The 22,134-nt window shown below is 47.1% G+C and overlaps 1 protein-coding gene across 6 annotated transcripts in view; it reads right to left on the bottom strand.

Annotated features, from left to right (window-relative positions):
- LOC141097403 (cilia- and flagella-associated protein 298-A-like) overlaps nucleotides 1-11,225 on the bottom strand; it is a 40,264-nt gene extending 29,039 nt beyond the window's left edge. For all 6 annotated transcript variants that reach the window (XR_012233949.1, XR_012233948.1, XR_012233950.1 and 3 more), the window contains exons 1-3: nucleotides 11,087-11,225; nucleotides 10,008-10,148; nucleotides 6,309-6,476 (exon numbers count right to left, since the gene is read on the bottom strand). Coding sequence is in view for 3 of the 6 variants with exons in the window: in XM_073584543.1 (XP_073440644.1) it covers nucleotides 6,309-6,476; nucleotides 10,008-10,148; nucleotides 11,087-11,171 (394 nt within the window). In the remaining 3 variants the exon portion in view is untranslated. The remainder of the gene's footprint in view (nucleotides 1-6,308; nucleotides 6,477-10,007; nucleotides 10,149-11,086) is intronic.
- Nucleotides 11,226-22,134: the final 10,909 nt, after the last annotated feature.

Here is a 22,134-nt window from a genome sequence, read left to right as displayed (position 1 = left end):
GACTTGTCCATGAGATTCGCACCAAGAAAAGAAAGCTCTCCAGGTACGATAATAGAGCTTGGCGGAGGCAGGCTTCCTTGCCCTGATCATAGTTGCAATGACTGCCGGTGAAAAACCTGCCTGGGTTAGAATCCAGGTTTCAAGGGCCATGCCGTCAAATTGAGAGCCCCTGAATTCTGGTGGAAGAACGGACCTTGGGACAGAAGGTCGTGACGGTCGGATAGACGCCAGGGGACGTCTGCAGTAAGTTGAACGATGTCGGCGTACCATGTACGTCTGGGCCAGTCTGGCGCGATGAGGATGGTTGGAACTCCCTCTTGCTTGATCTTCCTCATGACCCTGGAGATTAGGGGGAGGGGTGGAAAAATATACAGGAGTCGGAACTGGGACCAGTCCTGGACCAGGGCATCCGCTCCGAATGACCGCGGGTCGTGTGTCCTGGCCATGAGATTGGGGACCTTGGTATTGAGATGGGATGCCATTTGGTCCACCTCCGGGGTTCCCCAACGTTGACAGATCTGGTAAAAAATCTCAGGATGGAGAGACCACTCTCCCGAGTCGTCCATTCCTTGCCTGCTGAGGAAGTCGGCTTCCCAGTTTTCTACACCCGGAATGTGGACCGCAGAAAGTACCGACCTCGTGTCTTCTGCCCAGCGGAGGATATGCGCCACTTCTCTCATCGCCTGGGCGCTGCGGGTCCCGCCTTGGTGGTTCACGTATGCCACAGCCGTGGCATTGTCCGACTGTATCCGTATGTGCGAGGCTGCAAGCAAGTGATGAAAGGCTCTCAGTGCCAAGAGGATGGCCCTGATTTCCAGAATATTGATGGGCAATGTCACTTCCCTCGGTGACCACTTGCCTTGTGCCCTGTGATGTAGGTGCACCGCCCCCCAGCCTGTCAGGCTTGCATCGGTAGTCAGGATCTTCCATTGTCCTGAGAGAAAGGGCTTCCCTCGTGAAAGCGAGGTTGGTTTGAGCCACCAATGCAGGGGACCTCCTGGTTGACGACGTCAACCTGAACTCCCTGTCGAGGGAGAAGGGATTCCTGTCCCAAGATCTGAGTATGGCTAGTTGAAGGACCCTGAGGTGAAACTGGGCAAATGGCACTGCCTCTATTGCTGCTGCCATCCGGCCGAGGACTCTCATGGCAAACCGGAGAGATCGTGGAGGACTGCGAAGGAGTGTACGAACTCCCAGACAGATGGCCAGTGTCTTGTCCTTGGGAAGGAGCACCAGGCCCCTGGAGGTGTCGAATAACATTCCCAGGAATGTTAGAGTCTGACTTGGGATAGTCGACGATTTCTGTAGGTTGACTAGCCATTCCAGGCGACTCAGTGCGTCTATTGTGATTGAGACACTGACCTCGCAGTCTTTGAAAGTGGGAGACTTGATGAGGAGGTCGTCCAGGTACGGGATGACTAGAATGCCTCTTGAGTGCAGAGCGTCCATGGTGGCCGCCATGACTTTGGTGAACGTTCTTGGAGCCGTGGCGAGTCCGAACGGAAGGGCGACAAACTGGTAGTGGTTTTGGTTGATCGCGAACCTGAGAAACCTTTGGTGGGCGGGGGCAATTGGTATGTGCAGATACGCATCCTGTATGTCTATGGAGGCAAGGTATTCTCCCTGCTCCATGGTTGCAATGATGGACCGGAGGGACTCCATGCGGAAATGACGGACCCGTACGTAATTGTTGAGCTGTTTTAGGTCCAGTATGGGTCGGACGCTGCCTCCTTTCTTGGGGACTACGAACAGATTTGAGTAGAACCCTCGGAATCTCTCGTTCCCGGGAACCGGCACCACAACTACTGCTTGAAGGAGAGAGGAGACCGCTTGGTGGAAAGCACGAGCCTTGTCTGGTAGTGTTGGAGGAATAGAGAGGAAGAACCGGTTCGGTGGAGCGGAAGTGAACTCTATCTTGTATCCGGAAGACACTATTTCCCTGACCCACTTGTCTTCTGTAATAGGCAGCCAGACTTGCTGAAAGAGTAAAAGTCGGCCGCCTACTGGTGGGGTGTCTTCCGGAGTTCGTGAGTCATGATGAAGCGAAGTTCTGAGGTTTTCCTCCCTTGGGTTTCGCTTGGCCTGCTTTCGACTGCCAAGACCTGTCCGGTCGCTGCTGCGTCCGTGGGTTGTCCCTGCGTGGAGAGCGGTTACGGTTTTGCGCTGGGCGCGAAACGGACCAGCCCGAGGAATTCCGAAAGGATCGGAATTGTGTCTGGTTTCTTCGTTTAAACGTGCGTTTCGGTTTTAGTTGAGGGAGAGAGGTACTCTTACCCCCAGTGGCATTGGCTATCATTGTGTCCAACTTTTCGCCGAAAAGTCTTCCAGTAAGATACGGAAGTCGCGTGAGGGACTTCTTTGAGGCCGCATCCGCTTTCCATTCTCGCAGCCAGAGGATGCGTCGGTTCGTGATGGCGTTTGATGCTATTCCCGCTACACCTCTTGCGGAATCAAGGGCTGCATGAATCATGTAGTCTGCTACCACTGCTATCTGGACCGCTTGGTCCGAGAGCTCAGGATTTGAAGCTTGAAGACCCTCCTGTAGTTTTTTGGCCCAAGCCAGGATGGCCTTGGCCGCCCACACTGAAGCAAACGCAGGGCCCAGAGAGGCGCCTGCCGCTTTGAAAATAGAACGAGCCATGCGTTCTACTTGCCGGTCTGCTGCGTCCCTGAGAGTTGAGCTATCTGGCAGAGAGAGTAAGGTCTGCGCTGCTAGCCTCGAAACCGGGGGGTCCACTTCAGGTGGATCTGTCCATTGTTTGGTGTCTGTCTGTGGGAAGGGGTACTTCGCTTCCAAATATTTGCGATTAGCAAATTTTTTCTCAGGCTGCGCAAACTGTTTGGTAAGTATTTTCTCAAACTCATGGTGATTAGGGAAGACCTTAGGTGGTTTATGAACACTTTCGAAGCAAATCCTATGTTCCGGGGCCGACTCTGGAATTTTTAGCACCCGATGGATGGCAGAGATTATGTCCTCAACTAGCGCTGTATTGCTAGGGGGAGAAGGTACCACGGACCTCTCCGTCTCGTTATCTGAGTCAGAGTCACAGATGCCCTCCGAATCCTGTGCCTCGCTAAGGTGATCCCTGGAGGGCGACCTGGGGCGGGGGTCTTCTGTGATGGGGGATCTCTGTGGTAAATTGCACTGTCTGTCTGACAGGAGACTGCCTAGGAGACCTGGAATGACGCTGTCTCTCCCTGGAGGGGGACGACCTTGTGCTATAGTGCGACTCAGGTGATCCGAGACCTGTGGGTCCGCTTACGTCTGTGAGAGTCGGAAGCAGCATGTTCCTAAGACAAGCTGTCCGTTTGCTGTGTAACGTCCATAGCCGGAGCCCGACTCTGCAGAGCTTGCAGTAATGTAGCAGTTAGGTTGTCTATGGACTGTGTCATAGACTGTGACATCTGAGTTGCCCATTCCGGCGTGGCCTGTGACACTGAAGCGTCAGTAGGGACTCCCTGGGGTTCTGACCCAGAGTTCTGGATGCAGTCCCCGCAGTGCTGCCACTAGGGAGCGTGGCTTTGCAGGCTGTGCAGAATGCATAGAAACATTCCTGCCTGGTTCTCTTCCTCGAGCCCTGCATAGTGCACAGAGGCTGGCTATAAGGGATCGTACAGGGGTGGCTACGCAGAGGGAACCCACAGAAAGCCTTATAGGAAGTATAGATTCACAGCTGAGTATGAGAACCCAGCTGTGAGCTTACCCCACCGGTGTGCCCCTAGGTCCAGCGCCGACAGATCCCAGTTCTGTGCCCCCCGGAGACTGGTGTGATGCTCCTCTCCTGGATCTCATCAAAAAAAAAAAAATGGCCACCGGGACTCTGAGGAGAGGGAGGAGGGGGCGGAGAGCTGAAAATGGCACGCTGGGCTGTGTAGAAACGCGCCCTTTCTGCCTCAATCCGCCCCTTCTATGACACTTCAGTGTGTCATTTTAGTCATCCGGGGGATGCCGCGGTCTAAATTAGAGGCCTGATGCCCAGGAGGGCTCCAGAGCGGCGCGGTAGTCCGGGGGGGGGGGGGGGGGGGGGGATTTGTACCAAACCCCCCCAGAATGGTCGACTGGATAGCGGTGGGGGTAGCAGGGGTAGCGGTTCCTGTATGGGGGGCCCCCCGGAGCGCTATGGAGCCGCTGCTGCTGCAGAGACAGGGACGCAGAAAAAGCCTTGTCTCTGCTGTGCCATCCAGTATGCACCCTCCCCCGGCCCCAACAGGATCCCTCAGCTGGTCTGGGGTCCCTGGAAGCTGTGGAATGCTGCCTGTACTCCGACCCTACCTGAGGCGTCTCAACCTAATGCCCCCTGCGGGGGATTAGGGAGGGTGCGTCTGTCACCGTCAGGGGGTCTTCATCCTCTCCTCAACCCAGACCCCAAAGGGGTTGGGGAAGGAGGGGGGTCTCGACCTCGAACCAGGACCCGAGGGACTGGGGAGGGAGCGACATGGGGAAAAAAACCACCTCGACCTCAACCGGGTACCCCTAATAGGGGACCGAGGAGGGAGCCATGCCGGGAGTCTCGCTGGAGACCCGCTTTTCTTCATCTGTAGTCCTTTGGAAAAAAATCCAGGAAAAAGACGGAGTAAAAAAAATTCTTAGGTGTGCCTCCTGCGACACTAAGCAAAAACTGGAGAAGGCTGACGCCGTCCAGGGGTGTATACTGCAGAGGAGGAGCCAAAGTTAATCTTTTTCAGATTATGCATAGTGTCGCCTCCTAGTGGACAGCAGCATAACACCCACGGTTCTGTGTCCCCCAATAAGGCGACAGAGTAAATACAGTAAGTCTATGGAGCGTCAGAACCAGGAATCCATAGACATACATTGTAAAACAGACTCCTTCCTCAAGCACAGAGTGAACCGGCTGGTCGAAATTGCGGAGCAGTCACTGAGAAGAGCAGAAGAAGGCGCTGGACACCCGAGAAAGAAGCGCTAGGTTAGTATAGTAATACACTCACATTCCGAACATATACACACATTGAACTACTTCACGACATATGACGTATATGTAGGTCACGTCGTCGTCATATGTCGTGTTCCTGCCTTTGATGCCGCCTTTCACGCATCTTTCCCGGCAGATGATCCCCTCCACTATGCTGTAACACCTGGCTGCTGCGGATTGGACGCTACGGATGTTCACTGATCATGGGAACATTCCTTAACAAGATGCAGCTGTCTAACAGCCGTGGCAACTCGAACAGGTTATTCGAGCACGACACAAATACTCGGTTAGCACCCGAGCATGCTCAGATAACATAATATCCGAGCACGCTCACTCATGACTAATAAATAACTATCACTTGATCAGTGGTTGTAACCTAAAATACTGCAATGCCCTGCACATTGGGTAAGCGACATAGCTTATCAGCAGAACTATACTACATTTCTAATTGTAAGTATTTGCTGGTAATAATAATATCATTATTACTACTACACCTACCACATATTGGGACAGGATCTTGAAGATGGGAATACCCCAATTAAGTATCTAAAGCTGGAGATAAGATGATGCTGAGGGTCATAGGAGGTGATTAAAGCTGGATGAGATAGTGGTGGGAGCGTATGATGCAGGAATAGTGAATGGGGGTAAGGTGGGAACCCCTGGATGTAAGTATACGGACTCCGTGTGATCTCTGCCAGGAAGCTGTGGCTGTCACTATGCCGATAATGGGGGCTGTCGGTGTCACTACTGTGGTGCGAGTGCGGCAGAAGCTGGATGTCACTCTTTGGGGGGCTTTGGATGTGGCTGAAGACCCTCTATTACAGCTGAGTGTAGCTCCCTATGTAAGAAAGGTTGCGGACCACTGTATTGGGGTCTACCCAAGATATACCCCAACAGGTGCTCTGACCAGACAGCCCTGGGGGACTTGATTAGGCACAAGGCTGTCAGACTCTCCATGAAGGAATGGAGCTGTCAATCACAGTCGCACTCAGTGAGAACATGCCGCTTTAATGGGTGAAGACTTTTTAGTATTTATTATGTGGAAATGATCACTTGAAGAGCGAACCCCATGACAGCACTCCCTGGTCCGATTACTGCTGGGTGCAGTCGGGTAAGTCTGAGATCACACAACGCTCCTAATAGAAATCAGACGCGAGATCATTCACAGGTCTCAGTAGTGCAGCCTCGGGATTTAGGCCTAATCAAAACAATGCTCTCCCGACTCCTGCACTTTACTACGTTTATTGATTTTACACGATTTGATTCCATTAAAGATCCAATCTCCTGCCAAAAAAATTAACCCTCACAGACTCATCCAGCAACCCAGAAGCAGTGTGTGGACCGGTCAACGGATCGCTCAGCCGGCGCCATCATTACCATGTCCATTCCGCCTTCCAATCTCGTCCTTCTTGAACACACTTCCTCCGCTGGGCACGCACTTAGTTTCCCATTCATCCTTCAGTCTCAGCTCCTCGATCTGCTCGTCGGTTAACCCTTGCATGTTGGGGGGCAGTGTGATGCCGTGTTCAGCCAATTCTTCCATCTCTGTGAATGGCAAGCACAGTATAAGATGCTTTTACTGTATATGATGCTTTCAGTTCTGCCATATATTTCGCACCTCGCTCCAGTCTGAGAGACCATTCAGAGCGGCAGTATCGGACCTGAATGTGCCCCTTCCCAAAGCTGCTCCACAAGTCCGCCTCTGCAGCAGTGGTCGTGACTAACAGCTATGGCAGGTATAGCTGCCACTGTCTCCCTCGCAGCTGAACTGAAGGAGGTGAGCAGCACCATACAACAGCGCTTGGCATGTGAAAGTTTGGGCACCCCTGGTCAAAGTTACTGTTATTGTGAACAGTTAAGCAAGTTGAAGATGAAATTATCTCTAAAAGGCCTAAATTACAGATGACACATTTCCTTTGTATTGTAGGCAAAATATATACATATGGTAATTTTTTTCCGTTTTAAAAATTACAAAAATGAAAATGGGCGGCTGCAAAAGTTTGGGCACCCTTAGAGATTTGTTTGCTCAAATAACTTTAACCAAGGTTTCAGACCTTAATTAGCCTGTTAGGGTTATGGCTTGTTCAGAAACACCTGCACAAATATGGCCTTCATGGAAGGGTCATCAGAAGAAAAGCTATCCGGCGTAATCACCATAAAATTCAGCATCAGAAGAATGCAAAATAACATCTAAACAAGCCTGATGCATTTTGGAAACAAATCCTGTGGACCAATGAGGTGAAAATAGAACTATCTGGCCACAATGATCAAGTGCTTCTTACTGAATTAGAATATCATCAAAAGTTAATTTACTTAAATTCAAAAAGTGAAACCCATGTATTCTATAGAGTCATTACACACAGAGTGATCTATTTTACATGTTTATTTCTGTTAATGTTGATGATTATGGCTTACAGCCAATGAAAACCCAAAAGTCATTATCTCAGTAAATTATAATTAACAAAAAACACCTGCAAAGGCTCCTAAGCATTTAAAAAGGTCACTTAGTCTGTTTCACTAGGCTCCACAATCATGGGGAAGACTGCTGACTTGGCAGATGTCCAGAAAGCAGTCACTGACACACTCCACAAGGAGGGTAAGCCACAATAGGCCATTGCTAAAGAAGCTGGCTGTTCAGATTGCGGTGTCCAAACATATTAATGGAAAGTGGAGTGCAAGGAAAAAGTGTGGTAGAAAAATGTGCACAAGCAACCGGGATAACCACAGCCAAAGTCAGCGCAGCCGTCTACCAGGACATTTTAGAGCACTCCATGCCGACAAGCTTTTATGGAGCTGAAAATGTCATTCTCCAGCAGGACTTGGCCCCTGTCCTGAAATAAATTCACTTTTTGATGATATTCGAATTTAGTGAGAAGCACTTCTATGTGTGGAGAAAAAAAAAAGGAAAAGAACATCTCAGCAACCATTAAGCATGGGGGTGGATCAATCATGCTTTGGGGTTGTGTTGCAGCCAATGGCATGGGGAACGTTACGGGTAGGGGGAAGAATGGATTCAAGTAAATTCCAACAAACTTTGATGCAAACATAACACCATCTATAAAAAAGCCCAAGTTGAAAAGAGGAATAGGATGGCTTCTAGAAATGGATAATGATCGTAAACACATGTCAAAATCAACACTATACTAACTTAAAAGGTGCAAGCAGAAGGTTGGCCCTCACAGTCCCCTAATATAAGCATCATTGAAAATCTGTGGTTAGACCTCAAAATAGCAGAGCCTGCAGACGACCCGGGAATCTCACAAAACGGGAAGAATTTTCCAAAGAAGAATGGATGAAAATCCCTCAAACACAAACTGAGTGACTCTTGGCTGGCTTCATAAAGCGTTTACAAGCTGTGATATTTTCAAAAGGGGGTGCTACAAGGTACTAACCATTTTTGTAATTTTTACAATGTTAAATATATATATATATATATATTTATTTATTTTTTTGCCTAAAATACAAGGGAAATGTGTCATCTTTAAACTTAGGCCTTTTAATGATCATTTCCTCTTCAACTTGCTTAACGGTTCACAAACTTTTACATGCCACTGCATGTGTTTGCACAGGAGCCGTTCTACAGCAGTTTCACACATTCCTCAGTCGCCAGCAGGGAGCATGGCTGTGATATGTGAAGAAATATGTTTTAATCCACATAGTGCTAGGTGAGATCTCCAGCTTAATTCTCCTACGACAGTCTGATCGATTTATAGAAGTGCACAAAGACTGACTTAGCCCAACTGGAAAACAAATAAATATTGAGAAGGATGAAGCTGGAGACAACCCCCTTTGTGCTCTGCTATGATAGCCATGCTCCTGGCCACCGACTGAGCTGTGTGTGATGCGGCTCATCAGTTGAGACACAGATCTCAGGAGCTGTATGTCGTCAGCCCATACTGACATGTGACGAGGACGGGCTGCAGTCTGAATTTTACCAGAGACTCATTCTCTCTCATTCCCGCAGAGCACCTTTAAGCTAAGGAAACACTCAATCCTGACTGGTTAACTCCTCAAATGCTGCAGTCAAGTGCATTTTAAAAACAAGCATGGGGTTTTCTCTGTCCACCCACTGGCACCCCTACAACACAGTTTCGAGGGAAGGAACAATAAAACATTAAATAAATTGTGTAAAAACTCAAGTGTTAGAAAACCATCAGCCTGTGATTTTCAGGCAGCAATGTGTAATGTATGGATGAGCCCGGCCCTGCAGAGGGAGAGAAGAGCCACACAGTGACTAATCCTTCTAAAGAAGAAGGTCCTGAGCTGTGGACCCTCTACTATGTTCTGAAGGGGCACTCAGAGCTTAAAGAGGAACAGTCAGCAGGGTTTTGGATTCTTAACGAAAGAATTGGCTGTCATGACACTGAAGCTAAAGAAAATTATACCTTTTATTGGGGAAAGAAATAAATTTTATTGATCTTCTGGAATCAGCAGAAGCTTAATGCTAAGAGCAGCAGGGCTGGATGCCACACGTGGTCTTTTCATACCGGTCTTATCTGTATCCCCCCGACTGACTTCGGTCTATGACTAAGCAGCCACTGATCTCTCAGAGACCTTCCTTCTCCGGCAGATATTTAGCTCAGGTGCCGGCTCTGTCGGGGGCGGCGAATGCACAGATTGCTTTCTCAGATCAATGGTTGACAACGAGACAACCGAAGTGAGAGAAGACAAGTCAGTGACCGGTCAGTCATAGATGGGAGGCAACTGGGGGGGGGGGCGGGTAGATAGTATCCAGACTGACAAGAGAGGTCTAACCCCACTGTACTTGTGCCATAAAACTTCCAGGGCTGATTACAGGAGAACAACAACATTTATTTTTTTTTGTAAGAAAGTAAAAGTTATAATTTAAATGAAAGCGAGAGTGGGCAAAAGAGAAAAAGAAAATGAGAGGGAGAAAGAAAAAAAGATAAAAAAAAAGAGAAAGGAGAAAAAAAAAAAAAAAAAGAGAAAAGAGAAAGAAAAGAGAAAGAAAAGAGAGATAACTAGTAATCATCTAAAATCTCGCTGACAGGTCCTGTAACTTCGGTCATGGATAATTGTAATCGGAGGCTCCACTGTTTCCTTCGCTCTTCTCACCGGCACAGATCCTGCTGACTTGCAGTCGGCCATTGTATATGGAGGTCACCTGCTCAACCAGTAAATTTACAGGAGCGTCAACGGTTGTGTCCAACAAGAACTGGCTCTCGTCTCCATGTTTCACGTGTAATCGCACCATTTCTACAGTATAAAAGAAAAAAACAAAGCAGACACATCACATGGGGGAAAACCCATCCCAGCAGACTCTTATGGACCGTTCTGCTCATATCTGTGTGACGATCACAATTCAGCTTCAGAACCTGACAACAAAGAGACGAGCGGCGGTACAGGGGCTCCGATCTCGTCTCCAGTCAAGGATCATCCTGGGAGAAATTCCTTTCTCCTCTACAAACAATGACTGAAGTCCTTTATGAAAACTATTAAAGGATTTATATAAAAATCACTCAATAGTGGGCAGAAGTCACTGTCACACACTTCACAAAGAGCTTCTGCAGCAGCAGGACTACCGGATGATTTCTAACAACCTTAAAGCGATTGTCCAGAATTAGAAAAATAAACTACGGCTGCTTTCTTTCAGAAACAGCACCACCCCCTGACCATGGGTTGTACGCGGTACTGCAGCTCATCTCCAGTCAATTCAATGCGGCCGTGTTGCGATACCTGACACAACCCAGGATCAGGGGTGGCGCTGTACAACCCCTTTTAATTTAGCACAGGGATCATTATCCCATATATCTGTGTCTTCTCCAGCTGCAGGGGAACTACAACTCCCAGCATGCTGCCCTTTATAGTAAGATACAAATTATCACTGACGTCAGGGGGGTCTGGACCAGATACACTCCAGCTGTCAGGGCATGCTGGGAGTTGTAGTTTCACAGTCAGTCACTGACCTCTGGCCTCACACTATAGCATAAAATAGAACTTTATACAGACAATTCCTGTAATCCGGAATTCCTGGGTCAAATACGGGTCAGATTATCAGACGTACTACAAGTACAGATCGACTACAACTCCCATCAGCCTCCATGAAGCTGGTGAGATGGCAGAACGCTCTCACCCACCTGGCAGGGTTCAGAGGGGCGGCGGCCACCTCTATAGAAGATACATGTAGTGCTCACCTGCAGCTCCGAGCTCCTGCCTCTCCTGCGGACTGCTACACACTGAACTTCCGGCGCCTGTTTCCACGGAGACGACTATCAACATCCGGCACCAGGGAAGGCCCTGTAACAGTCTCTGGTTCTGAAGCCACACCTCTTATCGCTGATTGGATGGCTCTCTTTTCCTATACGGTAAGTAGAAGTTGATTGGTTCAGAACGTGTGACGTCACCAGCTTTCGCTTTCTGTAGCTTTGTACCTTGCAGTTCCTCAGTGCAGGCTGCTGCTCTCTGTTATCAGCCAGTGGCTTCTGTGGCTCCCGGACATGGAGACTCCTGGGGCTGGGACGTGTGACGCTTCTCACAGACACTTTCCCTTTTAATGATTATTTTGCTTGTCTATTGTAGCTTGTGTCATTAATTATAACTAATAAGGCGCTGAAAGACGGGAATTCAAATTACAAGCGAGTGGAAATGGTGAAAAAAATGCAATTCTGATTTATTATTGTTTTTATCTTTTTTACGGCCTCGTTCACACGTTCAGTATTTTCCATCAGTCTTTATAAGCCAAATCCAGGAGCGGGTGATAAATCCAGGAGCGGTGACGGGTTTCTATTCTACTTCTCCCCTGATTGTTCCTCTCCTGGTTTTGACTAACAAATACTGACCGTGTGAACGTGGCCTTAGAATGTGTCACTGCGCCATAACGATTCCCCAGCTCCAGCCGATCCCCGGCGATACCCGTCGTGTCTGCTGTCGGTGTTTTTGGCTCCCGTGTTCTGCGTCCCCCGTGCAGTGACGTTATCCTTTTCTGACGCGGAGTAAAATTACATGGAAATCAAATTGTTTGTCTTGAGACTATTTCACAATCAAAACACGTAAACAATGGGTCGTGTGTTGCCGTATTCCAAAAATGTTTTGTATTTCTTTTCCTGATGAGGAAATACGTTTTGGAGGGAGAGCTGCAGTTTTTAGCGTCACCATTCTGGGTAAGGGCGCTTTCACATCGCGTTCTGTGTCCCCCTTCGAGGCATACGGGCGAAATACCCCCCAAAGGTGGGGTCCGGATGCACGCGCCGACGCGGTCTATGGCCTGTAATGGTGACGGCGGAGTGACCGTGTGCTCTGCTGTTCAGCATTTTTGGGAGCATAAGCCTACTGGATACAGGGAAGATGTAGATCTTTGTACCGTGTTAGCCAGTAGAGAGAAGAATATTCAGAATTGAGAGTCCTCAGTGGTTGATACCTTTTAATGGCTAACTGAAAAGATGGTGACACATTGCAGCTTTCCAGACTACGCAGGTCTCTTCATCAGGCTAGACTAATATAACATCATTCAGATTTTGTATTAGTCATTGCCTGATGAAGAGATCTGAGTTATCTGGAAAGCTGCAATGTGTCACCATCTTTTCAGTTAGGCCGGGATCACACATGCGAGGAATACGGCCGAGTCTCGCATGTTAATACCCAACACTGCCGCCGGCACTCGGATCGAAGTGTGCGGCCACATAGCAATACATGGAGCCGCACGCTCCGCTCCCCAGTGCCAGCGACAGTGCCGGGTATTAACATGCGAGACTCGGCCGTATTCCTCGCATGTGTGATCCCGGCCTAAGCCATTAAAAGGTACCAACCACTGAGGCCTCTCAATTCTTAAGCCTACTGGAGGCAGACACTCAGACGGAGTAAATGGCGTTTCAGTGTCCGCCTCCCGTAGGTGTTCATTCCCAAAATAAGTGCACGCGGAGCGTATGTTTGCTCTGCGTCAACATTACAGTCTATTGGCCCGGTCAGCACATTTGTCCAAAGCCAGGGTTATTTTGGACATGTCCCTCACTAGGAACACACAATGCAATGTGAAAGCATCCTTACCTAACACTTTTTGCCCCCCTTTCTCTAAGTCGTTTTCCACAGTTTTCTTGGCACATCACACAATTTTGCTGCAAAAATTCTGTGACTTTTGGCTTTTTTTTTTTTTTACCCCATTCCCGACAAGTTACGTCAATGTGGGACGGAACTGGAATAGGATGGGACATGGTGACGCCTGACTGACACATTCATCATAATTTGCCAGAAATATGTAACAGTTCTCAGCTGGAGTAACATTTATGACAAAAGTGCACGTCAACTGGAAGACACGTCAAATACATTAAGAGGTGAACTTTTGTGCAAAACGTCGGTCTTAGTGAATCGGAGAAACAGTTTAATTTTTTTTTTTTTGAGAGGTTTGGTCACCCAACACAACATTTATCCATTACTTGTCCCTCGTTACAGATATGCAATTCAACTCAGGCTTTCTTCCAGTAAGGACTCCTTCATGCCAGATTTTTTCTCATGTGTGAAAAAAAAATAGTTTCCCCCTTTTTAACAGTCCATGACCATCAGTCCGTACTCAGATGGCATCCAAGTGACCAGTGATCTTCAAGTCTGAGCACAGATTCTCCATTGGATTAAGATCTGGGCTTTGACTTGACCACTCCAGAACATTTACACGTTTCTCCTTCAACAACTCAAGTGTTGCTCTAGCAGTATGCTTTGGGTCATTTTTACAGGATGAAAATGATGAAATGGTAAGACAGGATGTTGAGAAGGCTGAACTTTTAAATTCCTATTTTGCATCTGTTTTCTCTAAGAAAGGAAATGTAACATCAACTGTTATTCACAGTCCTATTAAGGGAATAGAAGAATCCAGGATATCTATAAACAGAAAGATAGTGAGGAAACACTTAGCTAACCTAAATGAATTCAAGTCTCCAGGTCCAGATGAATTACACCCCAGAGTACTGAAGGAGATAGCAGAAGAAATTTTTGAACCCCTCTCCATAATCTTTGAAAATTCTTGCAGAACAGGAGAAGTGCCAGAAGACTGGAGAAGAGCAAATGTTGTTCCTATCTTCAAAAAGGGGAAGAAGGTAGACCCAGGCAACTATAGGCCGGTGAGTCTGACTTCTATACCAGGAAAGATCTTTGAACAAATTATTAAACAACATGTATGTCAATACCTGGATAAGAATGAAGTGATTAAACAGAGTCAGCATGGGTTTGTAACTAATAAGTCATGTCAGACTAACTTAATTTCCTTCTATGACGGTATCACTGATTGGGTGGATCAAGGAAATGCTGTAGATATAGTATATCTTGACTTCAGCAAAGCATTTGACAAAGTCTCTCATACAATCCTTATTGAAAAAATGACTAAGTATGGAATGGACAAGGCAACTGTTAGGTGGATTCATAACTGGCTTAGTGATCGGACCCAAAGAGTGGTCGTAAATGGCTGCACATCCAGTTGGAAGAATGTCTCAAGTGGGGTACCACAGGGCTCTGTCCTGGGCCCTGTATTGTTCAACATCTTTATCAACGATTTAGATGAAGGAATTGAGGGTAAACTGATTAAATTTGCTGATGACACAAAGCTAGGAGGGATAGCTAATACTAGAGAAGAGAGAGAGAGGATTCAAAAAGATTTAAATAAACTGGAGAAGTGGGCAGCAACTAACAGAATGGTTTTTAACAGGGAGAAATGCAAAGTACTACATCTGGGCAATAAAAATGAAAAAAGCATATATAGAATGGGAGGAATAGGGCTAAGTGACAGCACATGTGAAAAAGACTTGGGTATACTAATAGATCACAGACTGAATATGAGTCAACAGTGTGATGCAGCAGCAAAAAAGGCAAATGCAATTCTAGGATGTATTAACAGAAGCATACAGTCTAGATCACGTGAAGTCATTATTTCCCTCTACTCCTCTTTGGTCAGACCTCATCTGGAATATTGTGTCCAGTTTTGGGCACCACATTTTAAAAAAGACATCAACAAACTGGAGCAAGTTCAGAAAAGAGCGACCAGAATGGTGACCGGTCTGCAAACCCTGTCTTATGAGGAAAGGTTGCAGGATTTGGGAATGTTTAGTTTGCAAAAGAGAAGACTGAGAGGAGACTTAATAGCTGTCTACAAATATCTAAAGGGCTGTCACATTGTAGAAGGATCAACTTTATTCTCATTTGCACAAGGAAAGACTAGAAGCAATGGGATGAAACTGAATGGGAGGAGACACAGATTAGATATTAGAAAAAACTTTTTGACAGTTAGAGTGATCAATGAGTGGAACAGGCTGCCACGAGAAGTGGTGAGTTCTCCTTCAATGGAAGTCTTCAAACAGAGGCTGGACAGACATCTGACTGGGATGATTTAGCGAATCCTGCTTTGAGCAGGGGGTTGGACCAGATGGCCCAGGAGGTCCCTTCCAACTCTACGATTCTATGATTCTATGATTCATTGCCTTGTTGGAAATTGAACCTCTGTCCCAGTATCAAATCACTGACAGACCCAAACTGGTTTGCTCAAGAATATCCCTGTGTTTTGCTCTATGCATGTTCCCCTTAACTCGGACCATTTTTCCTGTCCTTGCTGCCAAAAAGAATCCCCACAGCATGATGCTGCCATCACCATGTTTCACTGTGGGGATGGTGTTCTTGGAGTGATGAGCTGTATTGGTTTGGTGATATAGCATTTACTTTGGTGTGCAAAAAGTTCAATTTTGGTCTCCTATGACCACAGCACCTTCCGCCATACATTTGGGGAGTTTCCCACGTCTTTTTGCAGACTCTAACAAGCCTTACTATTTGTGAATGTAAGTAAAGGCTTTTTTCTGTCCACTCTTCCATAAAGGCCACCCCTATGGAGGCTTATTGTGGTCGTGTAAGGAGGAAGATCGGGCTGCGGGTGCCTCCATTGAGCCGAGTCCGGAACTGTCGAGGCTGCATCCCATGTTGCCCATGGGAAGGAATAGGGGACCGGACATACCCTACGACCAGGGAAGAGGGGGCATCTTTAAGGGGGAAGAGAGTCGAAACCGCACGACGCAGGAGGCAGTTTCCCGCCATCAGGGAGAGTGCTTCAGGATGAGCAGCATGCTCCGCATCCAGCTCCAAGCCGAGGCGTTCAGCGTCCACATTTATCCACACGCATCAGCGGGACTGTGACTGAGGCGAGCACCGGGATAAACGACGGGCAGCGCTCATGCTGACAAGTGTGAGCCACATACGGGACTCTGAGGCGCGTTTCCCTCTGCTGACCAGCACGCATCATCCCACGTGTTCCAGGAACTCCTGCAGCGTCTTTGACTTCGGCTGTGCAGTCTTATAGACTGGGGGCTCAGCGGGGAAACCAGAGACCGCCTGCTGCCAGTACACCGGCCATTGCCAGATCTACAACCCCCATCGGACTGTGGACTAAGGAGCACCAACAGGAGCCACGATAAGTGTTTGAACTTTAGACTGTCTCACTGTCTCATTAATTCCTACCGTTTAACTCTTGTTCACTGTTTTATTAACTCCCTGCGAGGAGATTACTCCATCTTTACTGTTAAATAATAGTGTTATACCGCACTACTTCTCAATCCCTGCGTGCTGCATCTCAGCACCTGCTTACAGTCGTATGGACAGATACTCCAGGCTCTGCTTGGGAACTCTTCAGCTCCTTCACGGATACCTTATGGTCTCTGTATTGCCTCTCTGATAAATGCCCTCCTTCACGGGCTGAGAGTTTTGGTGGGCGACCCTCTCTTGGCAGGTTTGTCGTACCACGTTCTTTCCATTTGATAATGGATTTGATGGTGCTACGGGCATCATCAGAGATTGGTATATAATAATAATCTTTATTTTTATATAGCGCCAACATATTCTGCAGCGCTTTACAGTTTGCACACATTATCATCACTGTCCCCAATGGGGCTCACAATCTAAATTCCCTATCAGTATGTCTTTGGAGTGTGGGAGGAAACCGGAGTACCCGGAGGAAACCCACACAAACAGGGGGAGAACATACAAACTCCTTGCAGATGTTGTCCTTGATGGGAATCCAGGACCCCAGCGCTGCAAGGCTTCAGCGCTAACCACTGAGCCACCGTGCTGCCCATATATATATGTTATTATAACCCAATCCTGACTTGTTCTGCTCAACAACTTGGTCCCTCACTTGTTTGGAAATCTCCTTGGTCTTCATGGTGTTTGGTTAGTGGAGCCTCTTGATAAAGGTAAAGTGTATATACTGACAGCCATGTGACACTTTTTTTTTTACATTCAACACATTAGCCAGATGATCAGCTAATGATGGACAGTAGTAGTCCTAATGTGTCAATCACTGCAGCAGGCATAGCCGGATGGGACTTGTAGTCCTATCGGATGATGCCTGCCTACACACACACAGCCCTGCCGACCCCGCACACAGTCACCGCACACACATTTCCCTCCTTCCCGATCTGCGGTTTTGCTGCTGAAGTGCCCGGCTCAGTGCAAGTCAATGGGTGCAGAAATACTGCAGTTCCGCACACAGAATTGACATGCTGCGGAAAATAAAATGCTGCGAATCTGCGTGTTTTTTTTCCGTAGCATGTGCACAGCGTTTTTGGATTTCCCATTCACTAACATTGTGAGCACTCTGCACTGTGGATCTGATGCAATTCCGCGTGTCTAAAAAACGCCGCGGAAACGCATCAAAAACCGCAAAGTGTGTACATACCCTTACACTGCACACGGGGACGTCCTGACACTAAGCATGGGACTTATGAAGGGAATTGGATGCACCAGAAATTTTTAAGGTCTTCATAGCAAAAGGGATGAATACATATGCACGTGCCAATTTTTAGTTATTTGATCCCATAAATTTAATCCATGCCTGCATGTTTCTCACTTCACCTCTTCAACTTACACCACTTATTCTTGAAGCATCACACACAAATCAGATTACAAAAATATTTAAACACAGTTGGTAATGTAGCAAAATATGTAAAAAGCCAAGGGGGTGAATACTTTTGTAAGACACTGAAAAGCTATAAATAGACAGACATTAGATATACAGTATGATACATAGAATATATAGATATCCTGCAGTTGTATAATATCACATGCCCCCACATATTATAGACTTGGACCCTTTCATGTGGAGTTTTAGCCTGGTAGGTATGAATGAATGAAACATGGGTTCCCCCCCCCTTTTTTTTTTTAAACCACCCAGTGTCTTTTTAAAAAAAAATTTTTATTGGGTTAAATCCAGGCTAAACACCTGTTAGAGCCACATGAAAGGCACTAAAGGGTGCAAGTTTATTATAGTTGTGCTCAAAAGTTTACATACCTCGGCAGAATTTTTGCTTTCTTGGCCTTTTTCCGGAGACAGAGAATATGAATGATAACACCAAAACTTTTTCTCCATTCATGGTTAGTGGATGGGTGAAGCCATTTATTGTCAAACTACTGTGTTTTCTCTTTTCAAATCATAATGACAATCCAAAATATCCAAATGACCCTGATCAAAAGTTTACATACCCTGGTGATTTTGGCTGATAACGCGCACAGAAGGTGACACAAATGGGTTTGAATGGCTACTAAAGGAAACATCCTCACCTGTGACCTGTCTGCTTGTAATAAGTGTGTGTGCATACAAGCTGAGTGAGTTTATGGGATCCAGACAGACTCTTGCATCTTTCATCCAGCCACTGACGTTTCTGGATTGTGAGTCATGGGGAAAGCAAAAGAATTGTCAATGGATCTACGGGAAAAGGTAGTTGAACTGTAAAAACAGGACAGAGATACAAAAATATATCTAAGGAATTGATAATGCCTGTCAGCAGCGTTCAAACTGTGATTAACAAATAGATAATCAGGGGCTTTGTAAAAACAAGACCACGGTCAGGTAAACCAACAAAGATTTTGTTCACAACTGCCAGGAAAATAGTTCGGGATGCAAAGAAAAACCCACAAATAACATCAGCTGAAATACTGAAGACTCTGGAAACTTGCGGTGTGGCTGTTTCAAGAGGCACAATAAGGAGGCATTTGAAGAAAAATGGGCGGCATGGTCGAGTCGCCAGAAGAAAGTCATTACTGCGCAAATGCCACAAAGTATCTCACAATACGCAAAACAGCACAGAGACAAGCCTCAAAACTTCTGGAACAATGTAATTTGTAGTGAGGAGAGAAAAATTGAACTTTTTGGCCACAACCATAAATGTTACATTTGGAGAGAAGTCAACAAGGCCTATGATGAAAGGAACATCACTCCTACTGTAAAACACAGAGGTGAATCCCTAATGTTTTGGGATGTGTCAGCAACAAAGGCACAGGAAACTTGGTCAAAGTTGAAGGAAAGATGAATGTAGCACTTTATCAGCAAATACTGGAGGCAAATTTGCAATCATCAGCCCAGAAGTTGTGCATGGGAAGTACTTGGACGTTCCAACATGACAACGATCCAAAACACAAGGCCAACTTGACCTGTCATCGGCAATAGCAGAACAAAGTGAAGGGTCTGGAGTGGCCATCTCAGTCTCCTGACCTCAATATCATTGAGCCACTCTGAGGAGATCTCAAGCGCACAGTACATGCTAGACAGCCCAAGAATTTTCAGGAATGGGAGGCTTTTTGCCAAGAAGAGTGGGCAGCTTTACCATGTGAGAAAATAAAAAACCTTATCCACAACTACCACAAAAGACTTCAAGCTGTCATTGATGTTAGAGGGGGCAATACACGGTATTAAGAAATGGGGTATGTAAACTTTTGATCAGGGTCATTTGGATGTTTTGGGTTGTCATTATGATTTAAAAAGAGAAAACACAGTAGTTTGACAATAAATGGCTTCACCCAACCACTAACCATGAGCGTAGAAAAAGTTTTGGTGTTATCATTGATATTCTCTGAAAAAAGGCCAAGAAGGCAAAAATTCTGCTGGGGTATGTAAACCTTTGAGCACAGCTGTATATATAAAGGGATTGTGAAATTATGTATATACAGGATATCAATCTATTCTATTTATCTATTCTGACACTTCTGGCAGTGAATTGTCTGTACTCTACGGATAAAATTTCAGGTTCCTTTTGAGATGTGTGCGTAAAAATCAGACGGCTTATGCATAACCGTGTGCCATCCGTTTTTTCTCTACCATCCATTGACTTGCTTTAGAAAGTCCCACCCGCTATACACCTACTTACTGATATAACATTGGTCAGAGTGTAATGTGATTTTTTTTCTCTTTCCCCTATGACGGCACCACGGAGAGAGAGAGAGGGACCCGCCCTCAGGGACAGGAAAACTACAGGTGAAAAAGGTGGTACCTCTCTCCCACATCAGTTGGGTTTCCTGTCCCTGATGGGGAACCTACAGCAGGTACCTTTAGATCGACGTGGGATGCCGGGGTCCGAACCAGTGCGGTGACAGGCAGTGGGGCTCCCTGCCTCGGCTGGGTCGGTATCAATTTCTTTCCCCGAAGCACCACCACCGGGGTCGGCGGACCTTGAGGGTGAGTGGGGAGAGGCAGTGAAGACGAGGAGCAAGTCTACCGATCCTAAAAAAAAAAAAGTGCCTCCCCCAGGAGTGACGGCGGTCAATAGAGAGGCGCCTCCCGCCGGGTGTGGGACATCGGAGCAGTCAGTGGAGGGTGGCGGCGGCCAGCGAGAACCGCATGATACAGGGCCTCTGCTGGAGCCGGGGAGGGCGCAGGACACCAGCATTCATGCGCGAGTACCTCACCCTTAAGAATGAGCGGCGCAGTGCACTGCTGGGTAAATTCGCAGTGCGCATGCGCGGGCGGCCACTTCCGGTGGCGGCGTGGGGCATCACGGGGAAAAAATTCATTACAGTGTCAGGTTTGGACCCAACGAGAGAAATCCCAATAGACAGAATTCTGGAATTCCTACAGAAGGGGTTGGAACAGGGATTAGCTACCAGCACCTTGAAAGTACAGGTGGCGGCCTTGGGAGCATTGTATAACCATGACTTAGCCAAAAATCGTTGGGTTATGAGATTCATTAGAGCCTCAAGTAGATCCAGGCAGATCCCTCTACGCACCCCCCCCCTCCCGGGACTTAAATCTAGTGCTGAATGCACTAACCAAATCTCCCTTCGAACCCATAGCGGAGGCTCCCTTTAAAGTAGTATCCCTTAAGACCTCCATCCGCATAGCCTTAACTTCTGCCCGCCGCATTAGTGATATGCAAGCTTTATCTGCCCACTCACCCTTCACTCAAGTACTGGATGATGGGGTAATCCTTAGAACCGACCCAGCCTATCTCCCCAAAGTCCCGTCACAGTTTGATAGGACCCAGGAGATCTCCTTACCCTCCTTCTGTCCCAATCTTAAGAACTAAACGGAGGAGGTACTGCACACCTTAGATGTAAAAAGATGCCTGGTCCAATACTTGATAACCACAAGGGGATGTAGGAAGGATAGGGCTCTGTTTGTCTGCTTTCAGGGTCCATGCAAGGGTCAAAAAGCATCGAAGGCCACACTGGCGAGATGGATAAGGGACACCATCACCCTATCCTACTCCTCTTGCGGGGCAGCCATCCCAGAGGACATAAGGGCCCATTCAACCAGGGCAGTGGCATCATCCTGGGTGGAGAAAGCCGGAGCTTCAATAGACCAGATATGTAGAGCTGCCACTTGGTCTTCCCCCTCTACATTTTTCAAACATTACCGTCTAGACTTGACCTCCTCCTCAGATCTCACCTTTGGGAAAAGGGTTCTGGAGGCGGTGGTCCCTCCCTAAATGTATAATCTTTGTAATTCTCTCCGTGGTGCCGTCATGGGGGAAAGAGAAAATCGTAGTTACTTACCGATAACAGTATTTCTCTGATCCCAAGACGGCACCAGTACATCCCCTCCCTTTCACACACAGGTGTGCACATTAGAGTGAGTTAATTAGCTTTAGCATTTAGCCACACGGTGCCTCTATTAAGCTTAATTTGATTAATTTTGGATTTTGTATAACCAATTGAGTTGCAGCTGAAAGTTCTGTGTGATGCTCTGTAAACCAACGGATGTGGGAGAGAGGTACCGCCTTTATCACCTGTAGGTTTCCTGTCCCTGAGAGCGGATCCCTCTCTCTGTGGTGCCGTCATGGGATTAGAGAAATACAGTTATCGGTAAGTAACTACGATTTTCTCGCACTACACTCATCCGATTTAACGCTAATGTGAACGAGGCATTAGACTCTAGGTCTGCTGTATAATACAGCTGGCAGTATGGAGCGGGCTCAGCTCCTCAGTTTGTTGGAATGGCCCCCCTGTAGCC

Source organism: Dendrobates tinctorius, unplaced genomic scaffold (assembly GCF_039654945.1).
Source record: "Dendrobates tinctorius isolate UK_male_01 unplaced genomic scaffold, ASM3965494v1 ptg000084l, whole genome shotgun sequence".
Taxonomy (NCBI): Eukaryota; Metazoa; Chordata; class Amphibia; order Anura; family Dendrobatidae; genus Dendrobates; species Dendrobates tinctorius.
Note: the sequence above shows the minus strand (reverse complement) of the source record. Positions and strands in the feature narration are given on the sequence as shown.